We start from the raw sequence: 18,507 nt of genomic DNA on the forward strand, positions 1-18,507 counted from the left end.
GAGAGAAGAGAAAGACCGCGCTTATGAAGCCTACTCGTGTTTTGACTCCATTGCAAATAACCACAGCGTGTCCATGGCAGACTACATTATAGACTTTGAACAGCGTTATAACCGGATGAAAAAGTACAACATGACGCTGCCTGATGCTGTGCTAGCATTTAAGCTTCTAGGTACAGCTTGTCTTGATGAGAAAAGTCGACAGCTTGCACTGACAGCGTGCACGGACTTAACGTTTGCGTCTATGAAGTCTGCACTGAAACGGATTTTCGGAGGGAAAGTAACCGGAGTTTTCAGCGGAATTCAACTGAACCAAGATGCAGTTTTCCTTACGGAACAAAAAGTCCCAAATACAAACGAAACAACGGTACTTCGTCGCGGAGTGGACAGCGACAACCACTACAAGGTACCAACCCACTTGACAAGTTTGGCAAGAAAACAAGATGTGCTATTTGTCAGAGCACTTACCACTGGGCGAAAGACTGTCCTCATCGTAATGGTGACCAAGTAAAGCTAAGTGAAGATGGGAAAGTGGAGGAGTGTAACATTACTTTGTACACTAAAGCCTCAATGGCAGACTCTGAAATCTTCCTGACTGAGGCACTGGGGTCAGCCATTATTGATACTGCATGTACATGTACAGTTTGTGGTCAGAAGTGGCTAGATAGTTACATGCGTGACCTCAGCCAAGGCCAAGTAAACAAGTTGTTGCAATCAGAAACCCCCAGCTCCAGACCATTTTGCTTTGGGGATGGTATTGTAGTGTATTCCAGCAGAAAAGTGAAACTTCCAGCCAAAATTGGACAAACAAAATGTGACATTGAAAGTGAAGTAGTTCCTGTTGACATTCCACTACTACTGAGCAAAACGTCTCTCAAGAAAGCAGGGACTGTTCTAGACATGGAGAATGACAGTGTTGTCATGTTCAAGCAGCCTGTTCCCCTATTGTGTGGACATTAGAGATGAAAATACTACAGAAAGCTGCAATGAAAATGAAGTTCTCATGGTAACTGCTGAAATGTCTACAAAAGAGAAACAAAGTCCTTGTGAAGCTTCATAAGCAGTTTGGTCATGCATCTGCAGAGAGGTTATTGAGGCTCATCCAAAGCTCTGGCAATACAGATAAACAATGTGCAGTTATTCTACAAGAGATAGTTCGTGACTGTGACATTTGTCAGAAATATTGCAAAACCAAGCCGAGACCTGCTGTTGGTCTACCCCTGGCTTGTGAGTATAATGAGACAGTAGCGATGGATCTACATGAGCTGGAGCCCAATGTGTGGTACCTTCACATCATCGACCACTTCACACGCTTCAGTGCCGGCAGCATCGTAAAGACAAAGAAAGCTGCAGAGATCGTCAACTCCTTCATTCACACCTGGATAAGCATTCACGGTGCCCCCAGACGGCTCTACACAGACAACGGCGGAGAGTTCAACAACACAGATTCGGGACATGGCTGAAAACTTCAACATTGAGGTAAAAACAACGGCGGGGTATAGTCCCTGGAGCAACGGACTACTGGAGAGACATAACATGACACTTACAGAAATCCTCCTGAAGGTAAAAAAGGAACGAGGATGTGACTGGCACACTGCGCTAGACTGGGCCCTTATGGCCAAAACCAGTATGCTTAATGTACATGGTTATAGTCCACATCAACTTGTGTTTGGCCAAAACCCCAACCTTCCTTCTGTGTTGATGGATAAGCCACCTGCCTTACGGTGTGTTCACACCGAACGCGATGGACGCGAACAAAACGCCCCAAATTTGACGCGTGCACATTCGCGCCTCAACGCGTCCAAGAAAAATCCATAGCGCGTCAAAATATCATATGTTTTATGTAAGATTTAAGTTTTGTGATTTAAATCTGACATCACAAAAGTATTTTGGAATTTGAATAATTTTGTAACTGCAGTACACATAATACTAATTTTGAAAAATTTTGTCCAGGTTCCTTGTCACCGGGGACTCCTTCACGACCAAGCGTTCAGTTACAGAGTCTGTGTGTCCACGGTGAGCCAGATCACCCCCCAGGTAGTGACGGCCATCTGGGACTGTCTAGTGGACGACTTCATGGCTGTGCCTTCACCTGGAGACTGGCGGTCCATCACAGAGGGATTCCAGGAGTGCTGGAACTTTCCTCTCTGCTGTGGAGCTCTGGATGGGAAGCACGTCCAGACAAAGGCACCCCATATATCATATAGGAGACACACAGTGATATACACTAAATATTTATTTCATTTCTTTTTTTGTGGTGCCCAAATTTATGCACCTGCTTGATTTTGTTTAAACAATTATTGCACACTTTTTGTAAATCCAGTAAACTTCTTTTCACTTCTCAAGTATCACTGTGTGTGTCTCCTGTATGATGTATTTAACTGACATTTTTTTTATTGTAACAACCAACGATTTATACAGGAAAATAATGTCTATTAACAAGGTTGCCCAAACTTTTGCATCCCACTGTATTAGTATGAAATAAATTCTACATGTGTCAAGTCGTGTGCCAGCATTTGCTGTGTAGTAGAGCTGAGACATTAGTCATTATAAAAATTTATTTGAAATAATATTAAAATTCTCAAACAGAAAAACATTAGACATAAATATATAAAATATAAGTATTTACAGAGAGACAGGAATAAAAAGGACCCAGCTGCTCTCCAGAGCAGGAACAAGGCTGAGGAGGAAATGCTCCATTGGAGACTGGTGTGGACTCTTCAGGGACACCAGGATGGCCAGCTCCAGCGCCGATGGACCGTCCTGGGACCCGTCCCTCATCTGCCTCAGAGCCGTCCTCCTCTGTGGGCCTGTAAAACAGCACAAAACACAAAGAAATGAGAAGGCTGCTACTAGATTTTAATTTCAACATTGGAAAAAAACAAAAACAGGATATAATCAGATTGGTTGTAGATATTTAGTAAAGGTGATCACAAGGCAATCCCACCGACTAAAAAGGTATCAGTGCTTGCTGTACATACCTGTGGGTGCAGAAGCAGGAGCTCAGGGACTGGGGAGCCTGGAGAAGCAACAGGGGATGCTCTGCTGCAGAATCAGTTGGCTCTATCAATACAGTATTAAATGTTAACATGTTGAATATAATCAGAGAAAGTATATACAGTGGTCCCTCATTTATTGCAGCAGGGGTTCTCAGAATAACTAGCCCCTGGCCACGCACTTTATACACTTTTTTCCCCACACACATGAACATTGAGAATCAATTGTAAGAACTGTGACCAAAGTGCAAACCTTTGTAGATTGCAAAACGTAAAAGTATGCCGTGGTTTGTCTTCATCTCCCTGCCACTTTCGTGCGCCTTTTTCCCTCGCGGTGCAGGTGTCTATTTCCGAATGAGGCTCATAGTTATGGGTATTTTTGTGCTGTTTTTTCTATTGGACGTGATGGTTATCAAAACCAAACATGATAAATTTGGCAAGCGCAGGAGACACGACACGGAGGAGATTTGTCAATCAGGCTGCAGAATGCAATGCTGTACGGTGCAAAAAAAAAAGAAGAAAAAAAAAAGAAAATCAGCGAAAAAGTGAAGCAGTGACGGATGAGCGGGACCACTGTGTGCTGTTTATTAATAAACAAAATTCCTATATGACAACATGCATAAAAGCAGAACGGTATTTGTATGTCAGTGGGAAAATAGCGGTGGCTTGCTAGCTTTTGTGCGGCTTCCCCGGGTCAGCGAAAACTTTAGAGAAAACTTAAGAGAAATGAATGAACTTACCAGGTTGCCCGATCTCTTTACATATCTTCCTCCAAGCTCGGTCCTTTATATTCCTGTCTCGGTACAGAAAGCAGCTGGTGTCGTATGGCTCCGGGTTGTTTGCTTCAGCATTGATTAGCCTTCCCTCCATTGAAGTATGAAGGGCTTTGGCTGCTTTGACCTAGGTCACAGCCACGTCACCAGGCTCCTGATTGGTTGTCGCGGCGCGATTTGACGCTGGAGTTCAGATTTTTCCAACTCGAGCGGTAGACACGTAACGCGCGTATGCACAAAATGCAACACAAAAAGTCACGCGCGTGGGTTTTTTTTTTTCGCGAGTCAAACGCTCCAAACGCGCTAGACTGACGCGAGTTTCAGGCGTTTTGGCGACGCAAATCTGCTTCCGAATTTTCGCGGGAGCCGCAATCGCGGGTCATCGCGCTTTTCCATTGACTTTACATGTAAACCTGACGCTCTGGCCGCCTCTATCGCGTTCGGTGTGAACACACCGTTAGAGCGCACAACTGTAAGTGCAAGAGTAGCTGAACATATATCAGCATTACATGCTTCCAGGAAAGCATTTACTGAGGCAGAGTGTTCAGAAAGGATCAGGAGAGCACTACGCAAGCAACTTAGGCCTACAGATGACAAATATGAGGCAGGAGATAAAGTATACTACAAACGAGTCGGCTGTACAGAGTGGAAGGGTCCAGGTGTAGTTATTGGGCAGGATGGAACTGTTGTATTTGTAAGACATGGGGGGACTCTTGTAAGAGTACACCAGTCAAGGTTGAGTAAAGTGGATGCACAGAGTGGAGATAAACAAATGCCACACAGTACTACTGATGATGACAACAAAGACGCAGTTGAAAATGATGACACTGACACACCCGATGGTGAACAGAGTATTAGTGAGGAAGAAGACATCACTATTGACAGAGAAACTAACACTACAGAAAACATGTCTGTCACACACACTGCAGAAAACATGTCTGTCACACAAACTGCAAATGAGCCCTCTACACCCACTGATCATGTCTCTGCAAATGTAAAGTTAAGGGCAGGACAGCTGATCACTTTTACCAACAGAGACAACGGTGTTCAACACACAGCCAGAGTGCTAGGCAGAGCGGGAAAAGCAAAAGGGCAATACAAAAACTGGTACAATGTGCAATATCTTGAGCATGATGGTAGTGAAGGTGAAAAGAAAGCTGTAGACACTCACTGTCACTGTAGCACTGAAGCTGAAAACAGAGATGCAGATGTACTCATAACAAAAGATATTTCCTTTGATTCTGCTAAGCAGCAGGAGATTGAGAGCTGGCGAAGTAATGGTGTGTTTGATGAAGTGAAAGACCTGGGTCAAAAATGTGTGTCTACTAGATGGGTCTGTACACTCAAAGAAACTGCTAATGGTGTTGTCCCAAAGGCTCGACTTGTGGCACGGGGGTTTGAAGAGGTAAATACTAAAGAACTACAGAAAGACTCTCCAACATGTGCGTCTGAGTCCCTCAGACTGGTGCTAGCTGTGATATGTCAAAACAAGTGAAGAGTAAATTCAATGGACATTAAATCTGCCTTCTTGCAGGGAATGGAACTGTCAAGAGACATTTATCTTCGTCCCCCACCTGAAGCTGGCAAGGACAATGTTCTATGGAAACTGAAAAAGTGTGTTTATGGACTTGCAGATGCTTCACTTTATTGGTATAATAAGGTCAAAGACATTATGCTCAAAACTGGTGGTAAAATATCACAGGTTGATCCTGCAGTGTTCTATTGGCAGAATGAACAATCTGAGATTACAGGAGTGCTTGCATGTCACGTTGATGATTTCCTTTGGGCTGGTTCAAGTCACTTTGCAACTCATATCATTCCTGTACTGAAATCTACCTTCCTTGTGGGCCGTGAAGAACATGACAGCTTTTCTTATGTTGGTATGGACATTTGTACAGTTAATGATGTAATAGAGGTGCATCAACAACTTTACATTGACAACCTACAACCGGTTCAGTTACAAGCAGCACGGGCTGTACAGAGGGATGCTTCCTTAAGTGAAACGGAATGTGAGCAACTCAGGTCAAAAAAATGTGGCCTGATGAACGAGGCCTGATGTTATGTTTGACACATGTAGCCTTGGATCTAATATCAAAGATGCAACTGGCAGCCCTTCGGGCAGGGACTCTTCAGTTTTTGGTAGCCCAAAATAAATTTAAGTAGCCCGAATAAAAAAAGAGCAATTTTTTGATTGATGTTTTGTTTCCTGTTTTGTTTCCTTTACAATATTATACATTAAAGTATAATATTGTAACAGAAAAAAAACAATCAAAAAATTGTTGAAACACAAATTACAACATTGTATAAAAATTGCAATCATCAACTCAAATACTTGGTTCTAATTGAACAGAAATTTCTATGAACTTGTAAGAACTGTGTAGAACATGAATCCATCTGTGTCAGATCCTGAATTTGAAATTTCCACTGAAGTCACGGGTAAGAGGCAAGTGGAACCAAGATCTAGGCCATTTGCTTTTTGAAGTTTGCAAAGACTGCTAAATTTTGCCAGTGGTAGTTCACTCTTTGCAACATATTACGCGGTTCTAAACAGAATTTTCAGGTTTATTTTTAGTATGTTATTTGCAATTGGTGTTTGTTCCGGGTTATTGCAGACTGAGCAATAATGCATTTCTTGCATTTCTCATGGGTTCTAATGGGGGCCTTTCTTAAAATTACTGGTCCCAGTAACAAAGGCGCTTGTCGACTCAGAAATCGAGGGAAAACCAACAACACACCCGGCAGAACATTATGTTATTTACACGGGTGCACATAAGTGGTCCGCATTGCGCATTTGCTGTCAAAATAAAAGACGCGCACCAGATAAGAAGTTGCAACGCGCGTTTGCGTCCATATAAAAGGCAGTGTTTTTGTCCGCTAGAGTGGCATTTTTACGGCACATTCTGCACCACATCTCTGTGCGTTCATCATTTGTTTGAAGCCAGCTCACCTCCTGCAACCACTTTTCCGAGAATACGCGCTTCTTTTGCGTTTCGGACTCCTTCTGACATTTCTTTGGAGGTGGAGGAACACCAAAGTAATTGCTTAAAGGAGCTTGCTTCTTCGACATCTTTAAGAGTTCTAAACAAATGTCTGTCCTCCTCCAGAAAATCTTATGTACGCAAACATGCGTTGCAACTTCTTATCTTGTGCGCATTTTTTATTTTGACAGCGAATGCGCACCTGCGGACCACTTATGTGCACCCCTGGTTATTATTTAGCTCGTCATAATGCAGCCACAGAAATTCTTTTGTCCATGAAACCATAAAGCTGCACTTTCTTTTTGGCTTATAGTCTGATTTGTCATAACTTTTCCGTTTTGTGGTAAGCTTTTCTTTGGCTGTCACTTCTTCACCCTGACCTGTCTTATTTGGCTCAGCAGAACTAAAATATACATCCTGCTGCTTTTACACACGCACTCACATAACGCTCAGCAATTATCTGCACGATCAACCTCTCACATGTTTAAGCTTGCTGCGGGAGATTTCACTTGTCATGTTTGCATAGTAAGCTAACGATTGATAAGACGATGTCAGAGGAATTGCTGCGCAAATTATCGTGACTCACCAATCAGTACTGTCGCTCTCTATACACAGTTCGTGCGATTGCAAAGTGAAAGCAAAAAACAAGCGCAAATTCAAACGCGATTTCAATATGTCACATATTTACAGTGGCTCATCGATGCCAATGACATAATTACCCAGCTACATTTCCGAAAGAATGCAAAAGCATTGACATATTTTTTTCTTCCTATGATAGCCCAACGGGCAGGGCAGAGATAGATTTTGGTAGCCCGACTGGAAAAATCGCTAGCCCCGGGACGTCGGGCTAGCGATTTTGCGAGCCCTGAGTGAACAAAGTTATCTGTAAACTTAAGGCAGAGAAAGTGACTCTTAAGTTTTAGCACTTGGGTAACAGTGAGGATCTGGCATTGGTTGTTTTCAGTGATGCTTCATTTGGCAACCTTCCTGATGGCGGTACTCAAGGAGGGGCATTAATTGTCCTTATGGGTAAAGGAGGAAAGTTTTGTCCTCTCTTCTGGCAGTTTAAAAAAAATCAGGCGTGTGGTTAGAAGTATACTGGCAGGAGAAACTCTTGCCGTGTCAGATGGAATAGACAGTGCTGTCTTCCTGGCAACACTTTTTTCTGAGCTTACAACTGGTAACACTAGTCTGAACGCTCTTCCTTTGATCTGTATGACTGACAATCATTCCTTGTCTGATGCACTCAAGTCTACTAAGCAGGTTACAGAGAAGAGACTGAGGCTAGAAATGAGCAGCATTAAAGAGCTCATACAAGCCAAGAAAATCAGACAGGTTTGTTGGTCAGATTCAAAATCTCAACTTGCTGATTGTCTGACAAAAAAGGGAGTTTCACCTTTAACCCTTCTAAAGGCGCTAGATGAAGGACTCTGGATACTGTAATCCTTTGTTTACAAAGTTGTCTTTGCATTAAAATGCACCATTGTTTATTGTGTGCAATGATAGTATGCTTTAAGTAAAGCAAAGCACTTTTGAAAAGTTTTTTTTTGTTTATATAAAAATATACATATATGCATACAAATGTTTACAGGGGTGTGTTTATACTTTTATTTTTTTAAAAGAAAGAGGGAGATTGTTAACTTGTTATTTTCTGTTATATCGCGAGAGTACTGTTGACCGCGAAGTGTTGTTGTTGTATGTATGTAAAATGGCGTAACGAATAAAGCGCTGGGAATGAAAGTTCGATGTCATGTCTTTTGAGTTAACAAAGAAATTCTATCAATACGGGTATATAGGCTTAAATGATTTGCCTTTTTAAAAATATTTGGAGCATGATTACTGACTGCACAGTATCAATTTACACCTGTTTACTAAATGCCTCACACAGGCAACTGCAAAACAAGAACAGAAAAAAATTTTTAGTTAAAATTTAAGAACTACCTATCTTAAAGCCTTTAACATTATTTGTCTTTTCCACTTGTTCCCAGCAAAAAATCTGTTAAGTATGTAAGTAGTTCAGATGAAGTAAAGGTAGGGAACGGACACAGATATAGAGAATTCCTCTATTCTTACTCAGATGCAAACTGCTGTTTGGACACATTTCTAAACATAGCTCCTTTGATATATATGCACAGATTTCTTCTTCACCTACTCCTTTAAACAGTAAACGTGGCATGCACTTTGGTGCATACTTGTTACGTTTACTTATGATGCCATCTGTCTGCAGCAAACTGGAATCAATAAAAGATTTCATAAAAATTTAAATTTCCAAAGGAATGGATGGACTAACCAGCCTGAGGTTTGACTGAAGTGGAGACGGTCTTCTTTCCTTTGCCTTTGGGGCTGTGATGAAGCTCCGTGTTGAACAGCGGTCCAGACTTCACTGAGTCTCTCACAGCCAACTTTGACATCTTCAAGCTGGCACCCTTTGAAGACGATGAGAATGTGATGTTATCACGTTTATATGTGCATTATATAAACACAGCACATTCTAAATACTGCCTGATAACATTTCAAAGTAAATCTGTTTACCTTGTCAGTAGACGGACTTGCTTGCACTTTTTTTCCTGGTGTCACCTGTGATGAGCCTGAACTGTGAGCCTGTCTTTCTGAGTTCCCAGCAGCAGTAGGTCTTTCTCTGAAGAGTGGAGTGGTCACACATCCAGCAGTGCCCAGAAAAAAGCTGACAGGAGATCCCAGAGGGTTCCCAGTTGCTGTCCGTTTGCTGTGAAAAGCTGCATTGGCTATGGGTGAGCTGTGAAAGGGAGTTATCAATACTTTGGGCCTTTGACTGCTCAGTGACACTTGTCCTTTGACACCCACAGGTGTTCTAGAAGCAGGACTTGAAGGTTGTCTGCTGGGAGAAGGACCCTCATCGGCTGCACTGTGATCCATTGCTGTGCTGTGCAAAATAATCACATGTAGTACGGTCATCTGGTTAGACTTTGTTCATCAACAGACTACATGAAAGGTTCCTTATGCATGTAGTGACCTTACCAAAAGGCCTTCTGAGCTTGTTGTAAACTCACTACCTAAATAAAGCTAAAGAGAATTAAACTGTACTGTTGTTTTTAGCGTTCCTTTTCGAGGTTACACTGCTAATGCAGTTTGAGACATCTGATCTTAAGATGAACTAAAAGCAGTGCAAATACCCTTCAACATAGAGGGTAATGGAGAGTGCAGCAAAAACACAATTATCACATGTTTGCATGTCAATGAACTTTGACCCGAAGGGGTCTGGCCATTCATTTTTGTCATGTCACGTGACACACAGTATACATATTTCACGTCGCCTATTTGCGTGTTTCGCTTAGGACTGAATTCTAACAACTTTTATATACATAGAAGTTCGAAAGCAGCAGTAAAGAAAGAATACGAATATTTGTTGTCAGTTTGTGCCCCTGTTTTGGTTTCCAATAGCAGCTCAGCGGTAACAGAGCTAACCACCGTTTATCCTAAAAGTAAACTTAGCGGGTACTTTCGAAAACTACTGAATGTTATTCAAAGGCACTTTCTATCGTATCGGGGTTGTTTGGAGACTCCCGAAAGACCTTTCCAAACAATCCAATCCATGCAAAATACGTTTTTGAAATGCCATTTCCCATGTTATTCTTGCGGCAGATGGGCTGCCATCTTTATTTTCATTCGGAAGCAAAAGCCTAAGTTAGGAAACGAAATCAAATATTTGTAATCCTTTCGTGGACGAATTCTTTTTAGTCGTGATCGCTACAGGAGTCTTTGAGGAATCTCCAGATACCACAAAACAACTCGGAGTGTCTGAAAAACCACCCTTCACGCTTTTCAAGTATTACATGTTCTTTAGCGCCTTTAGAGAAGTCAACAGTTAGCTCTGTGACCAGAAAGTATGCTAATACATTAGAAAAACAAACTGGGTTAAAGATGCAAGAAAGGCCGTGCAAAGCTCGCTTCCGTAGAGAAGCATTGCAAGCCACGAGTGATAACGGCCAACCGGAGGTTGTAGCGCTAAAAGCCAAAACAAAAAGTTACACCAGCAGAGTTTCATCCTACCTACACTCATCCGCATAGCTGTCCAAACTAAGGTGGGACCGATGGAACAGGAAGACTACGGTCCTCACTTCCGCCCCACCCGCATGCTCACGTGACGCATTGGGAGCGCTTGCAACTTGCATCCTTGGTGAAATCTTTTTCAAGTGTTGTCGAGTCTCTGCTTTCATTAGCCGAAGACCTCAACTCATTCAGCAGCACTAACCAGACGTATGTATTTATTTCAGCTAAGACGAGCCAGTCTTTAAACTGGCAATACTGCCACTACCCCTGATAAGTCGGTGTTTTCCTGGATAATTACAAAACAATCCCATACTTTATTTCAAATAAAGATTCTGTGTTTTAGTTAAACACTACCTGAAGTTACTTTTTTGTTAGGAAGGATTTGTTCCTTGTTGAGTGCAATCTTAAATTAAGTTCTGTAAAAAGCAAAAAAAAAGAAAAGAAAAGCTTATTATAAGATGTCCAACCGTCCTCCTTTTTTGCACTAGTTGACTTGTAAAAGCCTATATGACATTTTTTTTTTATTTCACCATTCATTAACCGCAGAGAGAAGGCATCGTTTGAATATGTTAAAATTTTCTTTAAACAAACAGTATCATTAAATTTCTTCCTGACTGGGTCAAGTGTCCTCTTTTTTTGGAAGTCAAAATATGGCCACCCTAGTTTATTATGAAGGCAATATGAGCAGAGATTACAAACATGTTGAGGGATTAGCTGTGTTAGTTCAATGAGAGAATCAAACACTAATGTCTGTATTTTTATTTTGTTAAATACAAAATGCACTACTGTACTACTTGAACATAAAGTGGCCCTCCAATGAGATGACAGTGCCAGCATTGGCCCAGAGCTCATTTAAGTTTGAGACCCCTGCTTTAGAGTAATTATTCTCAGCTTTTCTGATACATTGTCATCACAAGCTGAGTCAAGACACATAGGCATGATTTACATTTCTTTCCTCTTTTGTGCTACCCTGTAACACTTATATCTGATATCAGGCTGCTTTTATGCCTTGTATAATTTGCCACCTTTAATGTACACGAGTTCTCTGTTTACATAAATGGCAATAGCTTACAGGTGTCTTGGGAGCATTATAACTTAGCTACTTAGGCACAACAACCCTTTAAGTGGAAAGTGACTTACTTTTATTAAACATGTTGTGGAAGAGCACAGGTGGATCAATGCGCACATACATCACACTTGATGTTCTTCTGTTTAGAACATAATAATAATAGTGTCACTAAACAATGTATTGCTATTGCTAAATACATAACACCTCTCTTGGAAAATTAAAACCACAGCAGCTTTTTATAGTTCTTTTCATTCCCTATTAGCTTACACCAGAAGTCTACTCTGAAGAAGATTATTCAAAACATGCAACACAGTTGACAATCTTTCTAGGGGTGGAAATCACAGTAAATTCACCCCTAAATCAGATTGTACAATACAGAAAAAAAGAGCTACATCTCAGACTCTACACGCTTCAATTAGCATGTTAAATGTCAAAGTTCAGTTAGCAAAAGACTGAACAAAATCAGCCTCAGATGAGCAACTAACCAAAGTGACACACATTGCTCTAAATAAGACAATCCAAGTAGTCACCAAAACCTGGACGTGGATATAGAGGCCTGAGGGCCATCTCACACATTTATTCAGAATATTCAGGACTAGTTAGATACCTATGAGTTACTTATAAGTGTGAAAGATAATTAAGCATGCATAAAGTGGACTAGTAAGATACCTATGAGTTACTGATAAGTGTGACAGATTAGGAAACATGCTTAAAGTGGACTAGTTAGGTAGCTATGAGCCACTGATAAGTGTGAAAATTGGTTGAGGCCATCTACATCACAAGAGGGCCTGTGCTGCTCACTGAGGCCAACTACAACAGACCAGGGCTTCTGCCGTAGGTCTAAGCTATTTACACCTCACCTGGGCCTATGCTGCTAGAAGACACCAACTGAGCCTCACCAGGGTCTGTGTAGCTGGCTAAGGCCATCTACAACAGACCAGGGCCTGTGCTGCTGGCTGAGGCCATCTATACCACACCAGGGCCTGTGCTGCTGGCTGAGGCAATCTACAACACATCAGGGCCTTTGCTTCTATCTGAGGCCTTCGACACCACCACAGGGCCTGTGCTGCTCACTGAGGCCATGTACACCACACCAGGCCCTATGCAGCTGACTGAGGCCATGGACATCACACAAGGGCCTGTGCTGTTGGCTGAGGCCATATACACCACACCAGGGCCTGTGCTGCTGGCTGAGGCCATCTACAACACACCAGGGCCTGTGCTGCTGGCTGAGGCCAACTACAACAGTGCAGGGCCTGTGCTGCTGGCTGAGGCCATCTACACCACATAAGGGAAGTGCTGCTGGATTAGGCCAACTACAACACACCAGGGCCTGTGCTACTGGCTAAGGCCATCTACACCACATAAGGGCAAGTGCCTCTGGCTCAGGCCATGTACACGACACCAGGGTCTGTGCTGCTGACTGATTCCATGGACATCACACAAGGGCCTGTGCTCCTGGCTGAAGTCATCCACACCACAAGAGGGCCTGTGCTGGTGGCTGAGATTGTGTAAAAACACAAGTCAATGTAGTGTAAGCAGCTTGAATTGAAAGTGATTGGAAATGTTTACGTTTGATCAGCCACCCATCCATTCTCTGCTGTCTTTCTTTTTCAGTGTCACAGGGGAGCTCGAGCCTATCCCAGCTATTTCAGGGCGAGAAGCAGGGTACACCCTCGACAGGTCACCAGTCTGTTTCAGGGCTAACACATAGACCTAGAAAACCATTCGCACCTATGGGCAATTTAGACTCTTCAATTAACCTATTGCCACTAACTGCAGCTCGTTGGACTGTGGCAGGAAGCCAGAGTACAAGGAAAGAACCCAGGCAAAAACAGGAACATGCAACCTATGTGGGACAAACACACACACACACACACACACACACACACACACACACACACACACACACACAGATCAGGGAAAAGAGAGAGGAAACGGCAAAAGTGATATCATACTAAGAAGCCTTAACCGAATGTGACCGGAAGTATTTACGTTTGATCAACCGTAACCATGTCCCATAAATTTGAATAACTTCAATTACTTTCTTTCTAAGCTTCTTACACTTACACATGCACCGGTACACAGTGGAAAGAGATTGAGGAAATGGCCACACACACACACACACAGGGAGAAAGAGGAAATGGCAATTGTGAGATCCTGACGGTTATCTTTTACAGTGTCACAGGGGAGCTAGAGTCTACCCTAACTATTTTAGGGCAAGAGGCAGGGCACACCCTCAACAGGCCACCAATCGCACCTATGTGCAATTTAGAGTTTCCAATTAACCTGTCCCCACTAACTGCAAGTTGTTGGACTGTGGGAGGAAGCTGGAGTACGTGGAGAGAACCACACAGAAAGACCTCAGCCTGACGGTGGAATTGAACACAGGACCTTCTTGCTATTGGGGCAACAGTGCTAACCAGTATGCGACTGTGCTGCCCTCGTTTGATCAGCCAGAAATTTCAGTGAGTTCAATTATTTTCTTTCTAAGCTTCTTACACTTACACATGCACCCACACACAGGGGAAAGAGATAGAGGAAATGACACACACACACACACACACACACACACACACACACACACACACACGGGATAGAGATAGAGGAAACGGCAAATGTGAGATCATGCTAAGCAGGTTGATTCAAAAGTGACTGGAAATATTTACGTTTGATCAACTGTCTCCAAGAAATGTAAAAGATGTGCTGCAGGGATTGTCATAACATAACCTGATCAACGTGTTATCTGCTGACTGTTATGAAGCTATTATTTACTGAGTTCATGTTTGGAATTTTTTTCATTTTAAGCATTGTTTTCAATAAATTGGATGCTCAAAAAAAATGTTTGTCCCATTTCTGTTTGTTGCATGCTGAAGCTCTACTTGAAACCTTGTTAAGATTCAACCATGCAAAATATGATTTTTTTTTTTGTGCAATTTTTCAAAGGGTCTTAAACTTTTAACCAGCTTGATTGTGACATCACAGAACAGAACCTCCCTGAAGTCTGTTTATTGCGTGTGCTGTTACTCTGCATGACCTGCGCCATTTCAACAAGAAACAGATCTGTATCGTACTCCTCTTCAGCATTTAAAACAGTCTGTACATCAAAAGGGCCTCTCAAAACAACATTTGCCCAGCTGACAGCCGGACACTGCTCTTTCTATGACATTGGCTAAGCAATCTCTTACTGGTAGCTGGTCTGGAATATCCATGCTTATGTCTCTAAAATCAATACGCTGACGCAGTTCACAGGCATTAGAAGCAGGTATGTCTCTAATGCTACATTGACTGTGTTTACCAACCCCGTGCTGTACAACGGGTTTGGGGTGTACAGGGAGGAATGGGGACATACTGTGATGTGTGCAGGAGCAGCAGAAACAGCAGGAGCAGCATCAGATGGTGTGGCACGGGTTGCGTTCTCACAGATATGCATACTATTCAGTCTTCTGTGTAAAATATCACATTTTGTTAAAATTTCTTCAGTCCGCTGATTAAATACCTCAAAGTCAAACCATCTTACAGGCTTAGCAGTACCATTACTGTGTTTGAATAATTTATTAAGAGGGTCCATGGGGAGGGCTTTACAAGTCAGACATTAAAAATCCTGGTACAGATGTTATCTAATAGACAGCACATTTTGTTTATTGGCACGTTTAAATCAGAGCTCCGACTATCTCTTGTAAGTATTCATGTGTTGCTTGTTGTTGTTGGTTAAGTGTGGCTTCTATCACATGTTAGGCTGTTGGGTTGCTAGAACTCTGGTCAGAAAGCAGAGCACTGGTGGTATTCATGCAGGCTTCATAAGCCTCTGCTAGCTGAGAATCTGTTACACAACCTTCTTCCAAATCTATGTGTGTAACTTCATCATCATTAATTCTCATGCACCAGGGTATGGTAGATAGGAGATCTAAATTAAAGTCTGATACACTGTGCTCAAAAACATTGATAAAATCACCAGGCACGCACTCACCCTGAGGTGTAGATGACCAGTTGTTTAAAAGAAAAGGGGTCTAGCTCTCCACTATCACACACAGCCTGTATTGTAGTTGCTTGTTTTTGTCTTCTTCTTCCTGTTCTATACGGCATAAATATTCCAGAAATGTCATGGGCTCGTCATCGTCCTCATCATGCAGAGGGGTTCTGTGCCTGCTATGCAGACAGACATATGTTAAAACATTATATATACGCACTAGGTCGCTTGAAAACAGAATATACACATATACACGTCTCTTTTTCTTTATGACTGTACTTACTGTTTGTCCAGTGTTATTCAGGTGGTGTCCAGTTCATCGCGGTCTGTCTCTGGCCTGTAGGTACAAAAACACAGGGGGAATAGATCATTTGTAGTTATTTAAACCATTTTAAATTCCGACACACATACAGACAATTGCATACACACCTGGCGTAAGGCTTGGTCGTACGACCACAGAGTCTGAAGGCTTTTCTGGTCAGTTTATTAACCCTGTGCACAAGTCGGAGAAAAGCACAGTTAATACATCATTTTAAAATGTATAAAAATAAAAAGCGGATGTTTCTGAAGAAAAACAGACACATGCCATGTTACTATATGAAATAAAATTCAGCAGATGATTTCTCTAATATTAGACACACAGTACAAAGATACTATTGTGTGTCAGAGGATGGCTATCAGTATATTTTAAAAGACGTAAAAACACCTGTAAAACGTCTCCTGTGCTGTTCTTACACTTTCCTAAAAATCAAGCTTTTGTTTTAGAAAAGAAAATAGATTGAATATTGTATACTGATCCACATTTCTAAAATACAGTAATAGCCGTGTTTTCCTTACTATTTGTGAAGTCTATGTTCAAAAAAGAACGATGTTAGCCTTGCTGATCGGTAGAATGCACTGGTCCACTGCAGGTACTGAGAAAAAAATGCAGTGGCTCTGAGGTGTGCTTTATATAGGAGAGGTAAACTGTAATAACTCTTGAGGGGTAGGTATTTCTAAAAAGAAAAAGTGCATATATATTACTACTCTTGTCACACACACTAAGTGTTTCCCTAAGGAATTGACTGGTATCACTGCAATCAAGTTATCTTAAACACAGCAAAACGGTTCACCATGAGTACCTATGAAAGGCCTAATTTCTATAAGTTATGAGCCCCAGCGCAGGGATTGCACATTGCCTGGCAAATATTCCACCTGACCCAGTAAACATAAAAGGAAACCCAAATACCAAAAAAACGTAGTTTTAAAATGTGACCCTTACTCTAAAACAAACTAGGGAGAAAAGTGCAACAAAAGCGGAAAAAGAAACAACTGTGACACAATCGTCCTACAGGAGACAATACAATATAAATTACATGCCAGTGCATACATTTCCTTGTGAAATGCAAAATATATTAAATTAACATACCTCCAGCTGACTGCTATGTTTGCTGCACAACTTGCTTAGTGTCTTCTTAGATCACCACTAAAAACATAAAATACAATAAACATCAAATGCATTTCAACAAACTTAAAGAAACCTGACTAAGAAATAACAGCCTGTACCTTTAATCTCTGCCATAGGACAATACAACTTCAGTGTGTAAATGGCAACTAAGTCTTCTCAGACTCGCTACCTTTCCAAATCACCACTGTTCACCGCCACTTTAACAGTGCAAAGGAGAAAAGAAGAGCACCTGCTTTTATACCCTTCCTTTGATCCCCTGGGTCCTAAAGCCTTCCCATTACACTACAAGCACTAATAATAATAATGATAATGACAACAACAACAACAACAACAATAATAATAATAATAACAAATTGCACCAAACCTTATCACTGGATTAAATCAACATTGCAATGCTTAACATCGTGCTACATCTCTGCTAAAACCTCGCTGTTTAAATAAGGGCTTCACTGTCCTCATCTAAACGCATCTTATAGCAAAAAAAAAAAAAAAAGTATTTCACTCCATTCATTAAAACTATGTGATGGATGTCAGTAAAACTCGGCAGCTGTGAGATCCCTCTATATTTTTACCTGTGACCTGTTTTGCATACGGCACCGGTTTTGCCAATACAAAAAAAGAAAGAAAAATAAATTGAGGCTGTTTTTTTTAAGCTTCAGTTGATGGGAAAGAGCTTGTGGTACGCTTTCTGGGGATCAAATATTATGTTGATTTGATGCACAGACACACCCATAGGGATCTAACAGGTGGATTTAGTTGTAAATGTTTTAAATGTAATGTTACTCATCCAGGAACTTTCAAGCACTAATTATGGATTATTTGCTTTTCCTTTTGCAGGGCATGCTTTTTCATTTTTTTCTTCCAATTTTAATTTCACACCAAAATCGTGATGAGATTAAGATTCAATTGATTTTTCAGCCCTAACACAGCAGCAATAACAGTGACACCCGAGGTGATAACCGTGAACTCTTTCAGGGACATTCTTCAGAAAGGCGGCTCTGCAGTAGATGGGGCCATTGCTGCGCTGCTGTGCAGCTCCATCATTAACCCACAGAGTGCGGGCATCGGAGGCGGGGTCATATTCACTGTGATGGACAGCTATGGTAACAAGATAGCCTTATTCAGATGCAGCACTTCAGCCGTGCCGGGGAATAAAGTAATGATATCCCATTTTTTCAATTCAATTCAATTCAATTCAATTCAATTCAATTCAATTCAATTCAATTCAATTCAATTTTATTTATATAT

General features: G+C 41.6%; 1 protein-coding gene and 1 long non-coding RNA gene across 7 annotated transcripts in view; both read right to left on the reverse strand.

The window, feature by feature from the left end:
- The window catches only part of LOC146375796 (histone-lysine N-methyltransferase EHMT1-like), a 34,715-nt gene extending 23,856 nt beyond the window's left edge, over positions 1-10,859 (reverse strand). For 2 of the 6 annotated variants that reach the window (XM_084946388.1, XM_084946383.1), the window contains exons 1-3: positions 10,774-10,839; positions 9,277-9,641; positions 9,035-9,170 (exon numbers count right to left, since the gene is read on the reverse strand). In XM_084946388.1, coding sequence (XP_084802514.1) covers positions 9,035-9,170; positions 9,277-9,641; positions 10,774-10,789 — 517 coding nt within the window. In that variant the 5' untranslated portion in view covers positions 10,790-10,839. The other 4 variants (XM_084946387.1, XM_084946382.1, XM_084946384.1 and 1 more) reach the window with 3 other exon arrangements.
- Positions 10,860-15,829: 4,970 nt separating this feature from the next.
- LOC146375797 (uncharacterized) lies at positions 15,830-17,444 on the reverse strand. The gene is made up of 5 exons (XR_014801794.1): positions 17,358-17,444; positions 17,221-17,277; positions 16,242-16,304; positions 16,096-16,149; positions 15,830-15,991 (listed from the first exon to the last, which is right to left on the reverse strand). It is a non-coding gene; the product is annotated as an uncharacterized LOC146375797 (long non-coding RNA).
- Positions 17,445-18,507: the final 1,063 nt, after the last annotated feature.

The sequence above is a fragment of the Perissodus microlepis genome, chromosome 12 (assembly GCF_051167445.1).
Source record: "Perissodus microlepis isolate ML-2025 ecotype Zambia chromosome 12, ASM5116744v1, whole genome shotgun sequence".
Classification (NCBI taxonomy): Eukaryota; Metazoa; Chordata; class Actinopteri; order Cichliformes; family Cichlidae; genus Perissodus; species Perissodus microlepis.